At 39.6% G+C, this 22,953-nt stretch overlaps 1 protein-coding gene across 4 annotated transcripts in view; it reads left to right on the top strand.

The window, feature by feature from the left end:
- Positions 1-22,953, top strand: part of Sfmbt1 (Scm like with four mbt domains 1) — a 102,203-nt gene that overhangs the window by 52,744 nt on the left and 26,506 nt on the right. For all 4 annotated transcript variants that reach the window (XM_050158148.1, XM_050158149.1, XM_050158147.1 and 1 more), the window contains 7 exons: positions 8,994-9,088; positions 14,646-14,886; positions 17,202-17,290; positions 18,172-18,418; positions 19,282-19,376; positions 20,205-20,306; positions 21,966-22,116. In XM_050158148.1, coding sequence (XP_050014105.1) covers positions 8,994-9,088; positions 14,646-14,886; positions 17,202-17,290; positions 18,172-18,418; positions 19,282-19,376; positions 20,205-20,306; positions 21,966-22,116 — 1,020 coding nt within the window. The remainder of the gene's footprint in view (positions 1-8,993; positions 9,089-14,645; positions 14,887-17,201; positions 17,291-18,171; positions 18,419-19,281; positions 19,377-20,204; positions 20,307-21,965; positions 22,117-22,953) is intronic.

Here is a 22,953-nt window from a genome sequence, read left to right as displayed (position 1 = left end):
GGTTTGGATGGAATATACTATAGATGTCTGTTAAGTCCATTTGAGTCATAACATCTGTTAGTTCTCTTATTTCTCTGTTCATTTTTTGTCTGATTGATCTCTCCTGTGGTAAGAGGGGAGTGTTGAAGTCTCCCACTACTAGTGTGTGTGGTTTAATATATGATTTAAACTTTAAAAGTGTTTTTTAATACATTTATTTATTATGTATACAATATTTTGTCTGTGTGTATGCCTGAAGGCCAGAAGAGGGCACCAGACCTCATTACAGATGGTTGTGAGCCACCATGTGGTTGCTGGGAATTGAACTCGGGACCTTTGGAAGTGCAGGCAATGCTCTTAAACGCTGAGCCATCTCTCCAGCCCTAAAAGTGTTTTTTGATATATGAGGGTGCCCTTGTATTTGGGGCATAGATGTTCAGTATTGAAATTTTCTCTTGATGGATTTTTCCTGTGACTAATATAAAATGTCCTTCTTTGTCTCTTTTGACTGATTTTAGCTTGAAGTCTATTTTGTTAGATATTAGAATAGCTACACCCGCTTGTTTCTTAGGTCCATTTGATTGGTATATTTTTTTCCCAACCTTTACTCTGAGACGATGTCTGTCTTCGAGGTTGAGATGCATTTGTTGTATGCAGAAGAGGGATGGATTTTGTTTTCATATCCAATCTGTTAGCCTGTGCCTTTTTATGGATGAGTTGAGTTCATTTACATTAAGGGATATTGATGACCAGTGGTTGCTATCTCCTGTTAATTTAGTTTTCATCATTGGTGATGTTAATTTGTGCATTTTTTTTTCTGGATTTGCTGTAATGAGATCATCAATTTTCTGTGTTTTTGTTGGTGTAGCCATCTTCCTTGGGTTGGAGTTTTCCTTCTAATATTTTGTGTAGGTCTGGGTTTGTGGCTAGGTATTGGTCAAATCTAGATTTGTCATGGAATATCTTGTTTTGTCCTCCTATGGTGATCAACAGTTTTGCTGGGTGTGGTAGTCTGGGCTGGCATCTGTGGTCTCTTAATGTCTGCATAATGCTTGACCATGACTTTCTGACTTTCATTGTTTCCACTGAGAAGTCAGGTGTATTCTTTTTTGTTTGTTTGTTTAATTAAATCATTGCCTGGCCCAATATGTCTAGCCTCTTATTGGTTAACTCTCACATCTTGACTTAACCCTTTTCTAATAATCTGCATAACACCATGAAAGATTTAGCATGTGTGACCTGGCAGTTCCATGGCAGATCTCTGTCTGCCCTTCTTCCCAGCATTCAGTCTGTCTACTCCGCCTGCCTAAGTTTTGACCTATCAAAAGGCCAAGGCAGTTTCTTTATTCAGCCAGTAAAAGCAACACATAGACAGAAGAACCTCCTACATCATTTCCCCTTTTTCTGTTTAAACAAAAAGGAAGGTTTTAACTTTAACATAGTGAAATTACATATAACAAAACAGTTATCAAGCAAGAACTACAGTTACCATATTTATATCTACTTTATCTTGTATCATATCTAAGGAAAACTATAATAATAACTATTCGTTCTTCAACTCCATCAAAGACTCCAGAAGGATATAATATTACTTAATTAAACAGGAAGTACATTGTAAGCAATTTCCAAAACTCTAGAAATGACAAAGACATCTTGCTGCCTGTACAGTCATCTAAAGTTCTTCTGTACCATCGGGGCATCCATCTTTAGCCTACGGGCCCGTAGTATCCAGCAGACATTTTCATGAAGCAGAAAATTTTAAAGACAGTTCAGTCATTTTTTTCTGTGTCCTGCAGAATGTCTTGCAGACTCTTTTATGAATTAGGAACTCTGAAGGATCTTCTCATCTTTAGGCAAGTTCAGCAGTCATCTCTCCACAGGTTCTTCATGTCCAGTTCATGCATCAGTCCAGGCAAGAGCAGTTTCTTGCCCAGATGGCTAACCAACTCCATAAGGAGCCTCTTTGGTGCCCATCTTCCTCTTGAAGTAGATTAGTGCTTTCAGGTACAGACGTGTCTCATGGTCATGAAAAGTCCTAAGTTATTAAATCATTTTAAATGCCATATTATCTATATTATATCTAAATGAAATGTAAAAAAAATTTATAAACAATATTTGGGAATATGGGTGCAGTTTTTTTCTCTCCAAACTGCTATGTGCTGTATGGGGGCGCTGTTAATTAGGTCTTTCATAGTGTATCCTATGTGCTAGGTTAATCTCAGTCAGCAGTTGATAAAGTAAGTTTTTGAGGGTGTTTAAGGAAACCTTTCAGGAGGGCGTGGTCTGTCATATCATATTGGTCCAGAAGCAATCCACAGGGTCTCATCCTCTATGAAAACAAAAGAAGAACCACTTTTCCAAAACACCATATTCTTATACCCTAATTCTGAAGTCATATTACCTTTATAATATCCATGCTGGTTTAGCTTAGCATCCCACACAATGAAACGTGTCTCTGCGATGTGACTGATCTAATGGGAGCTCACCAAGGCCAGCTGGACTGGGACTGAACGAGCATGTGATCAAACTGGACTCTCTGAATGTGGCTGACAGACTGAGAAGGCAACAACTGGGTTTTGATTCTACTGCATGTACTGGTTTTTTGGGAGACTAGTCTGTTTGGATGCTCACCTTCCTAGACCTGGATGGAGGGGGAGGACCTTGGAGTCCCCACAGGGCAGGGTACCCTGACTTGTCTTAGGTCTGGAGAGGGAGGGGGAGGGGAGTAAGAGGGAAATAGGAAGAGGGGAGGAGCTGGAAATTTTTAATAAATAAAAAATAAATAAATGAAACATCTCTCTGTACTTAGCTCCTTCACAGTCAAAAAATTTAAAGAAAACACAATAATACACATAATCCAGACTCTGTGAATTTTCCATTTTTACGTAGCTTATTTTTTTAATCTCTGATTATCTGTACTCTGTTTCTTTAAAGACTTTATCCTTTTTTTTAAAGCACTAACTTTATTTTATGACTCTCTTATACTCTTTTCCTTCTCTCTCCCAAGCCTCCGTACATTTATTCAACATTGTGACCCATTTAGAAGTCACTTATGTCTGAATCTGTCCTATTCTGAATCTGTAATCCTTTACTGTCCAGGAACACTTTTGCTTTGCACTTTTAGAATGCTAAACTTTTAAGAATCTAAGCTGCGACAATCCCAGGTCAAATACAGGTACTGCCTGCTTGCCCCACCTAGTCCAACATGGCGGAACCGCTTGTGCCTCTGAGCCGTGTGCACTGCACCGCTGGCGTAGCAAAGCTGCTTGTGCCTGTGAGTCAGTTGTGCCTCTGAGCCACGAGCAGTGCCTCCCTTTCAGGCATACAGCAAGTCCAGTTGCCATCAAACCATAGCACTTTACTTACAAACCCCATCCAAATGCTCTGACTCCTGCAAGAGACAGTAGCTGTGCTAGCAGCATACCCCAGAAAGCCAGCATTTTAAAACTGTGCGGCTTTTTTTCCCACTACAGCTGAATCAGGAAAATCTCCCTTAAAGCAGCTGAGGCAAGCCGCCAGCAAACAGCAAGAAGCTGTGTTAAACTCTATATTCTTTTTAAAGCTCTCTCACATTTTATGTGGAGTCAGTTTACCACGTTGGAGCATCAATCTGTTGTGTGAGAGGGCCTGCTTTAGGTCCTGGCCACCCTGCTAGTTTACACCCGAAATAATCACACAGAAATTGTATTAATTAAATCACTGCCTGGCCCATTATGTTTAGCCTCTTATTGGCTAACTCTCACATCTTTATTTAACCTATTTCTAATAATCTGTATAACACCACGAGGTCGTGGCTTACTGGGAAAGATTTAACATGTCTGACCTGGCAGCTCCATGGCGGCTCTCTGTCTGCCCTTCTTCCCTGCATTCAGTTCTGTCTACTCTGCCTATAGTCAGGGTAATTCTGATAGGTCTACCTTTATATGTTACTTGGCCTTTTTCCTTTGCAGCTCTTAATATTCTTTCTTTACTCTGTATGTTTAGTGTTTTGATTATTATGTGGCAAGAGGACTTTTTTTGGATCTGGTCTATTTGGTGTTCTTGTATCTTCATAGGCATATCTTTCTTTAGGTAGGGAAAGTTTTCTATGATTTTGTTAAATGAATTTTCTGTGCCTTTGAATTGAACTTCTTCTATACCTATTATTCCAAGATTTGGCCTTTTTATGGTGTCCCATATTTCATGGATATTTGGCGTTAAGCCTTTGTTAGATTTAATGTCTTATTTAACTGATGAGTCTATTTCCTCTCTTTTATCTTCAGCACTTGAGATTCTCTCTTCCATTTCTTATATTCTGTTGTTCATGCTTGCATATGTGGTTCCTGATCTTTTTGTCAAGATTTCTGTTTCTATAATTCCTTTGGCTTGTGTTTTATTTTTTTCTATCTCAGTTTTCAAGTCCTGAGTAGTTTCTTTTATATGTTTGAGTTCTTTTTCTTGGTTTTCTTTAAGTGATTTGCTGATATCTCCCAATTTTTTGTTTGTTTTTTCCTCCATTTCTTTAAGTTAATTTCTCATTTCATCTTTAAGAATTTCAAACATTCTCTTGAGGTTATTTTTTTAGATCATTTTCTTCCTTTTTTCTTTTCTTTTGGTTTTTCGAGACAGGGTTTCTCTGTGATTTTGGAGCCTGTCCTGGAACTAGCTCTTGTAGACCACACTGGTCTCGAACCCACAGAGATCCGCCTGCCTCTGCCTCCCAAGTGCTGGGATTAAAGGCATGCGCCACCACCACCTGGCTAGATCATTTTCTTCTGGTTCATCCATATTTGGTTGTTTAGATCTTGCTTTTGTATGGTCTTTTGGTTTTACTGAATGTGTATTTTGATTAAATCCATTGTCTACTCCCTCCCCTCCAACTCTTCCAAAACCCCTAGCTTTTTTTTCCCTCTTAATTTCTTGTGCTCTTTTTAAAAATCTAGTGAGTCCACTTAGCCTATGTGTGCACAGGTTAGGGCATCTGCTAGACCATGGGCAACCTCTCAGGGCTTGCAGCCAAAGAAAACTGACTCTCCTCCAGCAGCCATTACTTCCTAATACCTCTTCAGCTGATGGTATTGTGAGCCCCTCCTGCATCTGTTCTGCAGTTTTGACCAGTTTGGATTTGTGCTTGATGAAGTTGCAGCTTCACAGTCTCTGAGTGTCTGAGTGCTGAGGACGAAGCAGTGTGATGTAGATGCTGTATGTGGGACTGAGCATCCTACAGTCTTGAGTGCAATTTGCAAACGATAGGCTTAGTGATAAGATGTCATACTGTCATCCATGGTGGCCCTACCATTTTTATGTTCTCCCTTTTTTTTTTTTTTTTTTTTTTTTTTTGGTGTTTCAACACAGGGTTTCTCTGTAGCTTTGGAGCCTGTCCTGGAACTAGCTCTTGTAGACCAGGCTGGCCTTGAACTCAGAGATCCACCTGCTTCTGCTCCCAAGTGCTGGATTAAAGGTGTGTGCCACCACTGCCCAGCTTCTACATTTTTTCTTAATTCATGCATATTAATTATATATAGTAATAGGTTTCATTTCATTATGGCAATTTTCACACATGTATAAACTGCACTTTAGCCATATTTGTCCCCTATTATACTCTTTTGTCTCCTTTTTCCCACTAGTTCCCAGTTTACTTTCATACCCCTTCTTTTGGTGATCCAGTGAGTTTAATTAATCTTGCTTATAAGAGCACTGGTGAGAAATTATTTACAGCAGCTTAGGCAATTTACCATTGACTACACCACTGACAAATAAGTCTCTTCCTCCTCCATCAGCCACTGTCTGCCTCTAGCTCCTCAGGGAAGGGTAGAACCTCCTGGGCCCCTTTCCCTCCATTACAGACATTGTTGGGCCCAGGCTTGTGCGGTTTGTACATGGTGATCGCAGCTACTGTGAAGTCATGAATGTGACAGCCGTGCCATGAAGACAGCACTCCACAGCATCCTCTGTTCTTCCCCTTTCCATCCTGCTCCCTGAGCCTCACAGAGTAGATAATATCTAGGCCTCATTTAGGCCTGAGCATTTATTTATTTTTAGCGCTTTGGCCAGGTACAAGTCTTGGAAGTAACGTCTATCCATAACAAAAAGATAGATAGTATCACTGCTCTGTGGGCCTAAATAAATATACTTATAAGGTGATTTAATGGACATAGTATATTCATCCAGCAAAACAAAAGAGGGAGATTTCCCTACTAGGTATTTGATCTCCCCAGCCATGAACTTTTGACCACATTTATGGTATAAGTATGAATTTTCTCCCTGTGAAGCAGGTCTCACATCCAATCAGAAAGCAATTGGCTGTCTCCATAAAAGTCATGTCATTAGTGCACCAGTGGGCATATCTTTTTATTCTTCTCTCATATTACTTTACTACCTGACTAGAATTTCATCTTCCTCTACTCCCTTCCGCCATCATTCCCCCTACCTCCCCTCTCTCCCAGAACAACTCTTCCAGTTTTCCTTCTTTTTTAAAAAAGAAAAAAAGAAAAGAGTTCATCACCCAGGGATATCCACTGAACATGGTCTAACAATATATAATAAGACTGGGCATAAACCCTCATATCAAGGCTGGATAATGCAACCCAGTAGGAGGAAAAGGGCCCTAAGCACAGGCAAAAGAGTCAGAGACACCCTCCATTCCCACTGTTGGGAGTCCTATAAGCACACTAAGTTACACAACCATAAGATATATGCAAAGGACCTAGCACAGACCCTTTATGCATTTTTGAGTCGCTTCAGTCTCTGTGAGCCCCTAAGAGCCATGCTAATTGATTCTGTAGTGTTGGGGGAGGCTGCTTAGCCCCAAAATAATCACACAAAAACTGTATTAGTTAAATCAATGCTTGGCTCATTAGTTCTACCTTCTTATTGGCTAACTCTTACATCTTAATTTAACCCATCTCCATTAATCTGTGCATCACCACGAGGTCGTGACCTACCAGCAAAGTTTCAGCAGGTCTGTCTCTGGTGGCTGTTCCATGGCTTCTCTTTTGACTCTACCTTCTTCCTCCCAGCATTCAGTTTAATTTTCCCTGCCTATCTAAGTTCTGTCCTATCAACAGGCGAACACAATTTCTTTATTCATTAATGGTAATCACAGCATACAGAGGGAAATCCCACACTGTAGGTCATGTTCTCATGGTGTCATTGGCCCCTTTGGCTTCTCTCCTGCAATCCTTTCTGCCCATTTCTGCAGGGTCCCCCTGGCTCTGCCTGGTGTTTGGCTATGGGACTCTCCATCTGCTCCAGTCAGTTGCTGAATGATGTGCGTCTGATGACAGTTGGGTTGGGCACGAATCTATGAGTACATCAGAATATGATTAGGAATGATTTCATAGACATTTTTTCCCAGTTATATTTAGTTCTGTCCTGGGTCTCTGGACTGCCCTGCCTCTGGTTCTTGGCCATCCAGACAGTATCAGACATAGGCTCCCTCTGGTGGCATGGACCTCAAGTTGGACTAGTCATGGGTTGGCACATCCTTTTTTTTAAAACTTATTTAAATTTATTTTATGTGCATTTGGTGTGAAGATGTCAGATGCCTGGAGTTGGAGTTATAGACGGTTGTGAGCTGCCATGTGGGTGTTGGGCATTGAACCTAGGTGGTCCGGAAGAGCAACCTGTGATCTTACCTGCTGAGCCATCATCTTTCTAGCCCTAGTAGGCACATCTTAACCAAAAGGTTGGTAGTGAAACTTATTGGGCTCATGGTTGAGTAAAATTGATAACTTTTCTCTTCTACAACCTCTGTAGCACCTTCTAGTAATGTGGAAACTAGTCATCAAGGAAGAAGCTTCTAGTCCCCACCCTTTACAGAGATTTTGGGGTTAATCTTAAATTATGTATATTTGTGTGATTGTATGTGGATTTGTGCATGTGAGTGCAGTGCCCACAGAGAGTTGTGAGCTGGTTCATAGAAAGTGGAAGGGTAGCTCAGATCCTTTCAAGTCTTTTCAGTCTTAGGTGGGTGGAGGTAAAGGTGGATAGACCTTGCTCTAGAGATAGCAGTGGGCTTCATGAGAAATAGAGATAGGATATGCTTCATTGGATTGTATATCAGGGCTGAATAAAGAAGGAGGGGACCAAAAGTAAGTTCACACTTTCTAGACTGAGTGAAAATATTAGCTAGTAGCAGGTTCACAGTTTAAATTTGAAATGTCTACTAAGAATCCTAAATGTTGGTATTAGATACTATATTTGAGTTCAGAGTAATTTGAATAGTTTCATATTCACACTAGTTTCAAATGCTTCATTTGTGGAAACTTCATATTTCTTGCTTTCCCAGTGTCTTAGTCAGTGGACTATTGCTGTGAAGAGACAAACATGACCATGACCACTCTTCAAAAGGAAAACATTTAGACATACATGGATCTGATCTGCATGGGAAGTAGAAAAAGACAAGATCTCCTGAGTACATTGGGAGCATGGGGATTATGGGAGAGGATAGAAAGGGAGGGAAGCAGAGAAAAATATATAGCTCAATAAAAACAATTTTCAGAAAAGAAAAACATTTAATTGAGGCTGGTGCACAGTTCAGAGGTTTTAATCCATTATTGTCATGGTGGGAAGCAAAGCAGCATACAGGCAGGCATAATGCTGGAGAGGTAGCTGAGAGTTCTACATCCCGACCAATAGGCTGCAGGAAAAAAGGAAGAGACACTAGGTCTGACTTGAGTATTTGAAACCCTAAAACCCACCCCCAGTGACACTTTTCCTCCAATAAGGCCACATCCATTCCAGTGTCCTAATCCCTGTCAAATAGTGCTACTCCCTAATGATCAAGCATCTAATTATATGAGCCTGTGGGATCCATTCTTACTCAAACCACCACACCAAGCATGTATATCAGATGAATTAAATTAATTATGTTGAATTAAATTGACAGTCAGTGCACTTAGGGAACTTGCTATTAAGACAAAAAGTATTTAATTTTTTTGTATAAGATCAATGAATTTGTCCTATAGTAAATTTTGTTTATATACCTGTGTTTACTTTGAGATGCAACTTTGTGTTGTTGTTTTGTTTTGCAGATCCTGTGCCTGGTGTAGAAGTAGAAGAATTCAGCTGGGAGGATTATCTAGACGAGACAGGCTCCACCACAGTTCCCTATGCATCGTTTAAACATGTAGGCAACACCTCTTGACTTTTTTACTTTTTTCTCCTGGGACAGGGTCTCACTTTGTAACCCTGGCTGTGTTGGAACTTGCTGGGCTCAGATTTAGAGAGATCAATGTGCTTTCCCCTACTGCTGAGAATAAAGATGTTTGCCACCATGCCTGGCTTACCCCTTTTCTTTTAATCTTTGTATTGTGTCTTAGTCACTTTTCTACTGCTGTGACAAAGCACCATAGCCAAGGCAGCTTACAGAAAGAACTTGTTGGAGACTCAGAATTTCAGAGGTCTGTGATTATTGTGGTGGGGCAGCAGGTAGGCTAAGAGCTCATATTGTTGAGACAACAACCATGGGGCCGAGAGAAAACTGAGAATGGTGTGGGCTTTCGACACGTCAGAGCCTATCCCAGTGACACACCTTCTCCAACAAGACCACATCTCCTAACCCTTCCCAAACACTCATAGCAGCTGGGGTCCTTTAGGGAGCAGTCTCATTCTAGCCAGTAGGCCTCTAGCCATAGCAGAATGCAAAATGCATAATGCATTAGTTCACCTTCAGAGCTTCACAGTCTTTGAGTCTCAGGACTGTTTAAAATCCAGTTTCTTCTGAGACTCAAGTCAATCTCTTAATTTATAACTCTGGATAAAAGCAAAAAGCAAATTACATACTTCTGATGTACAATGACAGGAAATACACATTACCATTCTAAAAGGGAGGAAAGGAGGCAGAGTAAGGAAATACTGACCAAGCAAGGTTGAAACCTAGCAGGACAAATTCCAGACCTTGTTGTTCTGTGTCTGATATTAGGGCTTAGATGGCTCTGTCCTTCCAGCTTTGTTGCCTCCAACATCCCTCCCTTGGGCTGGTTCCACTCTCTGTTTGCAGTTGTCCTTGGAAGATATCCCATAGTTTTGGCGTCTTTACCATCTTCGGGCCCAGCACATTTTTTACTTTCACAGTGCTCTCTCTGGGCCTGCCCTACACCTGGCCTCAGCAGCGTTGCCTAACCCCTGAGGGATGCTGTTTCTGTGACCCCTTTACTCCTTTATCCTTCTTGACTCTAAAGCCAGAGATAGATGGCAGATGCCTCTAAATTCTACTGCCACCTGGGATGGGCCCTGGCCTCCTGGCCCCTTCTTGAGTTATATTTTCATAAGCTTTGATTTGCAGTTGTTTTTTTTAGGAACAGATAATTCCTTAGGCCAGTGGTTCTCAACCTTCCTAAAGTTGCAACCCTTTAATACAGTTCCTGGTGTTGTGGTGACCTCTCCCCCACCCCAGCCATAAAATTATTTTCGTTGCTACTTCGTAACTGCAATTTTTGCTACTGTTATGAACTGTAGTGTAAAATCTAATATTCAAGATATCTGATATGTAACCACTGTGGAAAGGTCATTCAGTCCCTAAAGGGTGGTGATCTGCCAATTGAAAACTGCTGCCTTAGGCCTTTTCACAAGTTTGATTCAGGTTTAGCTGTCTTGCCCTGAGGGCACCACTCCCTTTATTCCATTTCTCCTTATTCTTTCATCACAAACCATGGCTTCAACATTAAATTTCCTCGTGCTCTTTCGCCTTAAACTATATATTTTGTATTTCATTTTGCCTTGTTTGATTTTTTTCATTGTGAATCTGCATATGAGCAAATACATATAACAAGCAACAGAGTCAGTATCTGACTGTCTTGAACTCTCCTCTGCCAATGAAATTAGTCAAAAACTCTTACATTTAGTTTCAGGAATATTCTTAGGACAAGAGCAAAATGCAGCCATGAGAATGTGCCAAGATATTATAAGAATGGTCTCTATCCCAGTTGATAATATTGTAACCTCCGAAACCTCTTAGAGTGGGGCCTCTATAGTTCACATTGGTCCTTAGTGCTGTTGTCTTTTAAGCTCCTACTAGTATACCCAGTAAGTAAGCCCTGTTTTTAGCATTCAACCACTTTCCTAGTCCAGAGTCCCAAAGTCTTCCCTATTCCACAAAAAAAGTATGGTTAGACCTGTCATAGCAACACCTACTCGCTGGTACCACTTTCTACATAAGTGAACTCAGAATTCTTTTAAGTTAGGGTGTTTGAGCCAGGCGGTGGTGGCACATGCCTTTAATCCCAGCACTCGGGAGGCAGAGACAGGCGGATCTTTGTGAGTTTGAGGCCAGCCTGGTCTACAGAGCTAGTTCCAGAACAGGCTCCAAAGCTACAGAGAAACCCTATCTTAAAAAACAAAACAGAAAAGTTAGGAAATTTGAAAAAAAAATGTAAATGATTTTCCCTTTTCTTTCTTCCTGCTATCATCATCAAGAAAATTTGCCCTTTTTGCAGGGTGCGTGTGTGAACAGTGTACACTGAGACAGATGTGTGAAAACAGGAAGCCTGGGACTGGGAAGACAGCCCAGTCAATACAGTGTTTAATTTACAAGTATGAAGACCTTAATTCAGATTTTTGGAACCCCCATAAAAAGGGCATAACGGCACACCTGTAATCCCAGTGCTTGGCAGATGAATAATAAAAATGCAGAGTTAACACTGTAAGAAAGAATGTTTTGGTTTTTGGGGATGCTTTTCAGTGATGGGCAGTATTTTTTACACATTCAGTTTTGCAGGGTTTTTTAATTGTGAGGAATGGGGTGAGGAGAGAGGAACATTGGGTAGGTTTGTTTTTATATTTGAGGCCCATTAGGGGAATGGTAAAATCATGAAAAACACATGTAATAATGTGGCTCTGTGTTCAGAATATTTTATTTTTTCAACAAAATTTCCCTGGCACTGTAAGTGAGGATTGAGATACTGCATAATACCTGTAGATAATTGTGCCAAACCCACAAATGAAGGGGCTCTACCTGAGCTCAGCTTTCCCAAAGGAAAAAGCCTATGCTACCAAGTGGCCACTTGGGAGATGGAGACTCATTGAAAGGAAGTCTTTTATTGAAGAGTAGACAGAAGCAGACCAATCTATCAGTAGTACTAATTCTTAAAATTAGAGAAAAAACTTATTTCAATTTGTCCAGTAAAGCCCCTAGCTGAGGCATTCCAGGAGACTCTGCAGGCTGTTGGGCTGTGGGTGGTAGGAGAGGAAGAGGAAGAGCATACTCTTAGGATAGAAACTCAAGTATCCTTGGTTTTTGAACTTTGAAATTCTTTTTTTTTTTTCTTTTCTAAAACAGCAGGAGTCTCTGTGTAACATCCCTAGTTTTCCTAGAACTAGCTCTTTAGACCAGGCTGGCCGTGAACTCACAAAGACCCGCCTGCTTTTCCCAAGTGCTAGGATAAAGGTGTGTGCCACAACAGCCTGGCTGAACTCAGAAATTCTTATTGGTACAATTCAGTTGTGGGCAGCACAGATTTAATTGACTCTGTTTAAGGGTTGAATGACTTACAGTGCCCTGGTTTCAGGAAATTCCCTGCATATTGGAGTAGTGGTTCCCTTGGAAATACAGAACAGAATCCTCAGAAGGAGCATGCTCTGTCTCGAGTCTTGAGACTCATCAGTTCTTAGCATGGTAGACCCATCCTAGAGTGACAGTGTAAAATCTGGTGAATGAAAAGACAAAAACCAAGTTTTGAATGTAAGCTTCACACTATATTGTAACTTTTAATCATAAGAAAACTAGATTTTTTTTTTTTAAAAAAAAAAAGCAACAGCAACATGGAACTTTGTTTGGCTTATTTTAGGACTTCATTTTCATTTTTCTAGTGTTTTTGACTACATTTCCATTATTTTAAGTTTTACATTTTTGCTTATTTGCGTGCATGTATTTGTTCGGGTGTGCCACAGTGCCTGCCTGGAAGTCAGAGGACAGCTTGCTGGAGTTCTCCCAGGGATTGAACTCGGGTGAACTTAGTGGCAGGTACCTTTATATCCCACCCACCTTATTTGCTTCGTTTGTCACAGCGGAGTCTCCTTTCATGAACTTGGCTCTTTTAAAGAATATATATTATATGTCAGTTATTTTGTGCAGTATTTTTTGATTTGGGAAACTTTCCCCTTATTAAACTGTGTATATTCAGATATGTCAAGCATGCCAAAGGAAATACAGTCCTTTTCTTGTATGTAATCCAGCATATGTATGCAATGGTGATATTGATGTTTTAGGAGTTATATTAACTTTGATAAATTTAAAGTGATATATGCCATTTTCTTCATTGTATTGTTACTGTTTTGCCTTTTGCAGCTGATAAGAATCGTATAGAGTGATCCTCTGAGATTATGCAAATACTGTTTTTCATCATAGTAGTTTTAGCATCTATCAATAATTCTTGCTTGCTGTGCATATTTATATGATGCTTGTCTGATGACAATTATTTTCATTTTACTTTTTGTTTTTTGAGATAATTTCATTATGTAGTCCAGGCAGGCCTCCTGCCTAAGTCCCTTGAGTACTGGGACTGTTGTTGGGAACCACCTGCTGATATTTTCCACCATTTTGTTCTATATTTATCTTTTGATTTGCAACTGTGACCATTGGGAGATCCTTTTAGCTATCTTGTGTTTCCTTTTAACATGCCCCATACTTTTTTAATTGTTTCTGTTTGACATCACAAGATGTTTGAGACTCCTACTTTATTTTTATTTTTCCAGAATTGTAACTAGTAGTTTCTCCATGATCCCTTGCTTTTATTGATTGCAAGATGATATAAAAACTATTTGGGCACTAAATACGTTCAGGGTTAAGAAATACACATGCACTTTTGTCCACATTGCTTTCCTATCAGTTCATGTTTTTATTTAGATTCTTCTGATTCCAGTCTACAATGACAGGATTTACTCCAGTCTTCCCTCCCCCTTTTTTGGGGGTGAGATTAGATAGTGTGTGTGTGTGGCTTTTCGAGACAGGATTTCTTTGTGTAGCCCTGGCTGTCCCACAAAGCCAGTGCTTTGTAGACCAGGCTAGCCTTGAATTTAAGGAGATCTTCCTGCCTCTGCCTCTCAAGTCCTGGGATTAAAGGTGAGTGCCAGCACATCCACCCCCTGTCCTTTTTTTTGAATTTGTAACTACTCCCACAGTACTTTTATATTACTTAATATAGTACTTAATTTTAATGTACTTAAGAATTGCTAACCCATACCTTTGTCACCATGTAACTTTTCGTCTACATTGGAACACTTTATTATAACAGCTGACAGAAGTGTGGACTTCCTGCAAATATTGTACATAATAATACTAATACTGCTGATTTATATCTTTATACTTTTTTCATTTCCCTGTTGTGGTTATCTGAAACCTTTTGTTGTTGAGTGATATAGAAATCTTGAAGACATGTTGAAGGATATGAAAATGTGAATGTTTAGTAATGTATTACTTTCTAGAAGATACCTTCTATCATCATAATAGACTGGCTGTGTTGTTGAAAATAGCAAGTTCTATCACTGCCATGTGGACAGAGCCCTGTGGCTACTTCTGGTTTTTTGATTAGTGTTATGAGTTATAATTAGAATTTCTCAGGTTTCCTTTGAGAAGGTTTTATAGGCATTTAGTGCTTTGAAAATTTTAGATCTTAAAAAAGAATTTGGGCAGAAAAACACTCATGAAATACATTTTGTCTGGTGGCTAATAACATTTCTTTTTTCAGGTGGACATACGTTTGCAAAATGGCTTTGCTCCTGGGATGAAGCTTGAGGTAGCTGTGAAAAAAGATCCCGAAACTTACTGGGTTGCCACCATCATTACTGCCTGTGAGCAGTTACTTCTACTCCGTTATGAAGGCTATGGTGAAGACCGGAAAGCAGACTTCTGGTGTGATATCAGGAAAGCTGGCCTCTATCCCCTTGGTTGGTGTGAGCAGAATAAGAAGACCCTTGAAGTTCCAGAAGGTAGTAGCATATTCCCTTTCAAGGTGTGATAGGATATTGTTGTAAGAAAATTTAGATTGGCCACAGTCTTGAGGCTTGTCAGGCTACTCCTATGTAGATTACACAGCGTTTTAGGCGAGGCTAACTTTTGTTTGTTTCTTTGTTTTGTTGTTTTTCGAGACAGGGTTTCAAGAACTGGCTTCAGTCCCTACTAATATACACACACAAGTACAAGGAACTGGCTTCAGTCCCTGTTAACACACCTATGCACACACTGAGAAGACAAACAAAACAAAACAAAACAAAAAATCAGAACAAAAACGGGGGGCAATGGGACAACGGGTCACCATGAGGAAGCAGCCAGTGAAAACAAATTCTGAAAAATGATGTGCTAAGAGGCTGTGTGTCTCAGTAAGTGTTCTACCAGAAAGTTGAGGGAAGGGAAAGAGAAGATTGAACCTACAGATAAAAGAAGTTTTGATATCAAATTGTTTGCAGTGCATGTTTTTTAAAGTGGTTCCCAGTGAGATCAAAAAAGTTAAAAATCATTTTTGATATAATTGAGGAAGTTTGTATGTAGACTAGACATTTACTTTTGAAGAATTACTAATTTGTTATAAGCATAATGTTCTGGTTTTGTAAGAAGTTATTTTGGGGTTAGAGAGTTGGCTCAACAGTTAAGAGCACTGGCTACTCTTCTTTAGGACCCAGGTTCAATTCCCAACATCTATATACCATCTAGCAAGCCTATAACTCCTGTCCCAGGGGATCCTACAACCTCTCTTGGTGTCTCTGAGCACTGCATGTTCATGGTGTAGAGATATACATTGAGACAACTACTCACAAGTATAAAGAAATTTAAAGTTATTTCATGAATATTTTGTGAAATATATATGGATGAAATTATATGATGTTTAAAATTGGCTTCTAATTAGTTCTTGATTGGGTAGCAGTAAAATTTGTGAGGGTATGGGCCAGGGGTTGGTAAATGATCTGCTCATGCTCAGGGCCAGATAGTGAATGCGTTAGCTGTCACTCATATGGTCTCCGCCATAGATACAGCATTCTACCCTTGTAGTGTGAAGCTGGCTGCTACATCAGTAATCAACATGGCTATGTGCCAGAAAAGTGTTATTTATAAAAAGCAGGTCTGAGTTAGCCCACAAGTGACAGTTTGCTAACTCTTGATCCAGATAAAACATTTGGGCATGAGGCGACAGTTGTTGAAGCTATGTTGCATGAAGATTCATTGTACCTTTTTCTGTGTGTGTTTTTTGTTGTTGTTACTGTGGGTTGTTTTTGTTTTTGAGACAGGTTTTTATTATGTAGCCCTGACTGGCCTGGAACTTGTGGCTGGAGCACATATAGATCTGCCTGCCTCAGCCTCCCCGCTTACAAGCAGACATCATCACACCCAGGCCTCTTTCTGTATTTTTTTACTCATGTTTGAAATTTTTTATAATAAAAATGAAGTAGGATTTATTTATTTATTTATTTATTTATTTATTTATTTATTTATTATGTATACAATATTCTGTCTGTGTATATGCCTGCAGGCCAGAAGAGGGCACCGGACCTCATTATAGATGGTTGTGAGCCACCATGTGGTTGCTGGGAATTGAACTCAGGACCTTTGAAAGAGCAGGCAATGCTCTTACCCTCTGAGCCATCTCTCCAGCCCAGGAATTTTTTTTTTTTTTTATAACATTAAGTAAGGGAATTATTTTGTGTACAACTGATAGTCTCTGTTTTAGATACAGTTCTTATTGAGCCAGAGAGTAGCTGCCTTAATTTGGTTTCTATTGATATAATAAAGACTATGGCCAAAAGCAATTTGAGCAGGAAAGGGCTTATTTGGTATTCATGTATATCTCTGGCTATACTCCATTAAGAGAAGCCAAGACAGGAACCGAAGCAGAGGCAATGGAGGAACATTGTACTGTCTTGCTCCCCGTGGTTTGCTCAACTGGCTTTCTTATGTACCTCAGGACCACCTACTCAGAGGGGTTGCCACCCATAGTGTACTGGGCTCTCCCACCTCTGTCATCAGTCAAGAAGATGCACCACAAACTTGTGTACAGGCCAGTGTGATGGATGCATTGTCTCAATTGAGGTTTCTTCCCAGATGACTCTAGCTTGTACCAAGGCGACAAAAAACTAACTAGCACATGGCTCAGTGAAGAATGAGGACATTTTGTAGCTATTTCGTTTTGTCTTTTCAAGCGCTCAAAAAGAGATTTTTAAGTGATTAGCCTACCCTTAAGTCATTTCTATATGTCAGGTTTCTTTGTGTTCAGTGGCTGACATGAATAATAACTACTTCCTCCCTTGTTTAGGCATCCGACATAAGGTGTCTGATTGGGGTGCATTTCTACAGCAGACCCTGAGAGGAGCCTGTGGTCCTCCTGTGTCTTTGCTAGAGGGCGTGAGTATCAGTGCTTCTTCAACCAGTATGGAAAACTTTTGCAAGGAATCCAAAACTGATAGCTCATTTACTGCGAGGAGGAAAAGAATCATTGTTATTAGAGTCATAAGCATAGGGATCGGAACATTTAAATGTGGTATCAGAAGTTGTACTTTGGTGGCGTGTTTAGTGCCTGAGAAGCTTCTCAATCAGTTGCCAGTTAAGGTTCTGCTGATAGATATTTCCATGTTTCAAACAAATTAAAAAAAAATATACTTAGATTAATTTTTTATCCTTGCCCAGGGCAATAAAAATAATAAAATGAATGGATGATAAGGTAGATACATTATTGCTCACATAAATACAAAATATTAAGAACAGTTTAAAAGCTAGGGAAGCTGACATCTGCTCTAATAAAAAGATTTCTGTAATCTAATAAGTGAAAAACAGCATATGATTTGAAAAAAAGAAAAAAACATAGCAAAGAGAAGCAGAAGTAGATATTGGCTTGGGTGTAGTGTTTATACCAGCTACTCTCTGTGGTCTCTTCAGGTCTTTAGGATTATAAAAGAGGGTAGGCATGTTTGATTTTCTCTTTAATGATGGTCTTATTTGCTTTCATAATCAGAGACAAGATTCTATTTTTAAAACTATAGTAAATGAAATAATAATTAGAGATATTTGTTAAAACAATTTTGTTGTGTTATAAGTAAGCTTTTCTTTATGATAAACATTTTCATATCATCCAAAAGTGATATTGTGGGAGGCCATCTATAGACAATGTAATTTAATCCACTGTTGTAGGTTGAGTAAAACAGTATGAAGACTAGTTTCACAAAATTTAGAACTTGAATTTTAAGAAGAAACATGAATCTCTCCAATTTCACGTTTTTAACCTGTAGCTCCGTAATGGAAGGAATCCTTTAGATCTCATTGCTCCTGGGTCCAGACTAGAATGCCAAGCTTTTCGAGACTCCTTAAGCGCTTGGATTGTTACTGTCGTGGAGAACATCGGGGGACGGCTGAGGCTGCGCTATGAAGGACTTGGAAGTTCTGACAAGTTTGAACACTGGTTGTACTACTTAGATCCGTTTCTTCATCACATTGGTTGGGCTGCTCAGCAAGGATATGAACTTCAGCCCCCGTCAGGTAAAGAGTGACATAGCACTTTTATATAAACTTCTGTTATTGTTTTATTATTAATATCTGTAAGGGTGAAAAATATATTCTACATACTATGAAAACATTTTTGTTTTTGCTTTTCTAGACAAGGATTTCTCTGTGTTGCTCTGACTGTCCTGGAACTTGCTCTTAGACCAGGCTGACCTCAAATACATAGAGATCCATCTGTCTCTGCCTCCTGAATGCTAGGATTAAAGGCATGCGCCACCACCGCCCAGCATGGAAACCTTTCTTAATTTACATAATACAAAGCAGTTGCATTAAGTATGTATTTTTCTTTGATTTTGTTATTACACTTATAGTTTAGCATACATTATTGACTATACCTCAGACTCTTTCCCTTACCAATATTTTACTTGCATCATTACTGTGTAGTCCAGTTTGGGTATTTATTGTATTATTTCATGGGCTGCAGCATTACATCTGCTCTTACTGTAGTTATTTTAACAAACTTTAAGTTTTGACCTCTTAAATAGAATACTGAGATTCGAATACAGGTTATTTTGTATGAAGGTGGACCTGAACTCCTCGCCCCTAAAAGAAAAAAAAAAGCTGGCATGGAGGTGCATGCCTTTAATCCCAGTACTGGGGAGGCAGAGGTAGGAGGATCTCTGAGTTGGAGGCCAGCCTGGTCTACAGAGCAAACTCCAGGAGAACCAGCATTATATTGAAAAACCCTCTTTTGGGGGGAGTTTGGTGGTGGAGGGAGAGTAAACCTAAACCATTTCCTAATCCATAGTAGAAAGTAATTCTGTTTATGGAATGCTTTCAGAAGTTAAAACATCTATAGGTTTTCTCCTCTTAAATCATGCTATTTTGTCTCACTAAAGAAATCAGGCATCTGAAAAATGAAGCTGATTGGCAAGAGATTCTGGCCAAAGTAAAAGAGGAGGAGGAAGAGCCATTACCTTCTTATTTATTTAAGGTAAAAACAGAAACTCATGATAAATACAAGTTTTACCATATAGTAGAAAATAACACTTAGGGGAGGTAAAGAATGGGAAGGAACCACTGGAGGCAGGAGAGCGCTGCAGCCTGCGGTGTGGGAAGGAGAGGTCAGACAGCAGGGATGCTGATCATCCTCTCTCGAGGTCCTCTGAAAGCTGTCTGGATGTCTTCTTTTCCAGTTAGCTACATAACTTTAACTAGTTAGGAATAAATATGTTTTTTTCTTCCAGATGCCCATTACATTGCAGACATTGAGAGGAATGCTTTACAATGAGTTGTTTTGTCCTGAGTAGATTTTCCCAGGAAGAGAAGTAGCAAGATTTACCAGAAGCTTAGCGGCTCTGTTATTTTCATGAACTAGATTACCTTTCCTGTACTGTGATGAACCACCCATGACAAAAGCAGCCTAAGCACTGAGAGGGCTTGTTTTGACTCATTGAAGGGATGTAGACCATTGTGACTGAGAAGCCTGGAGATAGGAGCTTGAGGTGTCCCTTCACAGTAAACATGCAGTCAGCAAGCAATGGGAAATGCGTGCTGGTGCTCAGCTCATTTCTACTTTTTTACCCAATCCAGGACCGTAGTTCAGAGGGTAATATTCTCCACGTTCAGAGTATATTCTTCCCTCCTTGTTAAACCTCTCTGGAAATGCCCTCAGAGACACACCCAGAGCATGTCACCTAGAGGACTCCAAATTCAGTATAGTTGACAGTGAATATTAACCATCACAAGTATTTAACTACATATGCACATAAATTAATTCAAAGGCACTATATTTTTACTCTTTTTGTTGTATATATTTCAGGATAAGCAAGTTATTGGAACCCATGAATTTTCTGTAAATATGAAATTGGAAGCTGTGGACCCATGGTCTCCTTTTGGGATTTCTCCTGCTACAATTGCTAAGGTGAAGTGGGAGTTATTCTGGGAAGAATTGCCCTCAGGGTAACTACTTGAGGAAATGATGGTGGTTTGATCTTTAGGCCATCCTAATACAGTTCACTCTGAAGCCAGAACTTCTTCTGTATTTGTATTGTATTGCCCAGTTTTTTTGTGTGCCATTTCTTCTTCAGGTCTTAGTCTTGTACAGCCAGAGCAGAGCAGTCAGGGCAGCAGAGTAGGAGAAGGAAATGTTCTTTAGAGGCAAGCCTTCCTTTGTGTAACTAGAAGACTTAGGGCCACAGTGTTCATAAAGTGTGAATCCAGGCAGTGCCATCACGCATCTAACCAGGGAAGGGTTTGGGGACATAGAGATTGGGGTCACAGAGTTAGCATCACCACTAGGATAGCTACAGCTGTGTGTTCTGGAGTCAGACTGCTATCTCTCCAACAGCTGACAAAACTAAGGTTCTTGTTAAGAGTAACCACAGGAGCTGAGCACATTGTTAATTATGTCAGTTGTGCAGTTACTGTGTAATAGAGAGTATTTAGTTTAGGACTAGAGTAGAGCAGGACCCCATTTTCTGTAAGTAGAGCCCAAGGTGGATTATAACTATGGGGATAATTACTAGGATGTTTAGTTATCTGACTTGATGAGATTTACATTTTCTTTGTTTTAGTGGAAGATTATTTTTAGAGCTATGAGAGATTCTTGATCCTATAAGTAGTCTTAAGACCTCTGAAAGCTGGAGAAATGGCCCGGTGGTTTAAGAGCTTTTAACAAAGGACTAGTTTAATTCCCAGCACCCAAATCAAGTGCTTTATAACCACTTGTAATTACAGTTTCATTTAGGGCCTTCCCTCAGCACCTACACCCATAGACACACATGTAAATAAGGGAATAAAAATAAATCTTTAAGACACATACACAAAGAAAGAGAGAAAGAGAGGTAGATATAGACCTGACATGACACCAAGACCCACCAGCCTTCTCTGGAGTCTGAAGAGACACAGAGGATAATTGTGGACTTCTCACTTTCGCATTTGATGTTAATATAGTAATGTAGTTGACCCCTTACTAAGCTTAAACTAAATTTTACTTGGAAGCCAAATAATTGGTTTGAATTCAGGTTTTAAAAAAAAGTTTCTTGATCATGTAACCTGTGGTAAATTACTTTACTTTTCTTTGAATTTATCTTCCTTACCATTTATCTATCTTATCATTCCTGAAAAATGGAATTGAAAATGGTACCTACCACTGGGTGGTGATGGCACACTCCTTTAATCCCAGCACTCAGGAGCCAGAGGCAGGTGGATCTCTTTAAGTTCGAGGCCAGCCTGGTCTACAAAAGAGAGCAAGACAGAGAGAGAGAGAGAGAGAGAGAGAGAGAGAGAGAGAGAGAGAGAGAGAGAATGGTACCTACCTCATTAGATTGTTACAAAAAGTAAAACTGAGTAAATATATGAAAGATATTTAACTAAACTAGTTCCTGATGTAGAATATTTTATATAACATTTATTGAATATTTTAATAACTCAGTGTCAGTGTAAATGAACTTATGTAACATGTTTGTGCTAAGGAAAGTACAGATCTATTTGTGATAGATATGTGTGTGTATGTACCTAATATGTATTATATACATAATATAAAAAATCCATTTGTCAGTTTTATCTGTTAATTATACAGGTTTTTGATGATAAGTACTTTCTGGTGGAAATGGATGATCTTCGATCAGAAGACCATACAAGGCGGTCATTTGTGTGCCATGCTAACAGTCCTGGTATCTTTCCTGTGCAGTGGAGTCTAAAGAATGGTTTACACATCAACCCTCCTCCAGGTACGCATTTGAGTTCTTCTGTGTTGTTTCTCAAAATTATTATTATCATAATTAATTATGTAGGGTCTCTCTATGTAGCTGAGTGTGTCCTCAGACTTACTGTATGACCCATGCTGGCCTTAAATTCCTTATCTACCTGACTTAGCTTTTGAAATATATGTTGGATGCCATTGCTAAGACCTTTTATACCTTCTGTCCAAGATAAGGTGATGAGATGTAGATTCCATAATTTTATTTGTTTATTGAGGAAGAGTCTTACTATTTGGCCTGCCTGGCCTGGAACTTGCTATGTGGACTAGGCTAGCCTTGAACTCACAGAGAAGAACCTCCTGCTTCTGCATCCTGAGCACTGGGACTAAAAGAGTATGCCACCACATCCAGCTCATTCTGTAATATTTGAAGTCACAAGCTGAAGTGATAGTTTTTTTTTTAATTTTTTTTCATACTTTTACATATATTTGTATAGGCAGCCAGAAGGACAGGCTCAAGTCTGGATTCTGTTCTGGTTCCCTACTCTGTTCATTGGAATCTGTTGGGATGTCACAGCAAGATGGGTGTCTGTTTTGCTTCTCTTACTGGGATAAGTCATGGACCAAAGCAATTTTTGGAGAAGAAATGTTTTTTTCATCTTATTCTTAAAGCCTGTCACTGAAGGGAGTCCAGGCTGGAGCTCATGGCAGACACTGAAGTAGACTACGTAGAAATTCTGCTTAGTGATATGCTTCTTATGGCTTGCTCAGGCTTGCTCTTTTATACAACCTAGGACCACCTGCCCCAGATGACGACCCCCACAGTAGACTGGGCCTTCCCACATTAATCATTAATCAAGAAAATGCC

The sequence above is a fragment of the Alexandromys fortis genome, unplaced genomic scaffold, assembly GCF_014885135.2.
Source record: "Alexandromys fortis isolate MF-2015 unplaced genomic scaffold, M_Fortis_MF-2015_v1.1 scaffold_106, whole genome shotgun sequence".
Lineage (NCBI taxonomy): Eukaryota > Metazoa > Chordata > Mammalia > Rodentia > Cricetidae > Alexandromys > Alexandromys fortis.
This window is presented reverse-complemented; position numbering and strand designations above follow the sequence as displayed.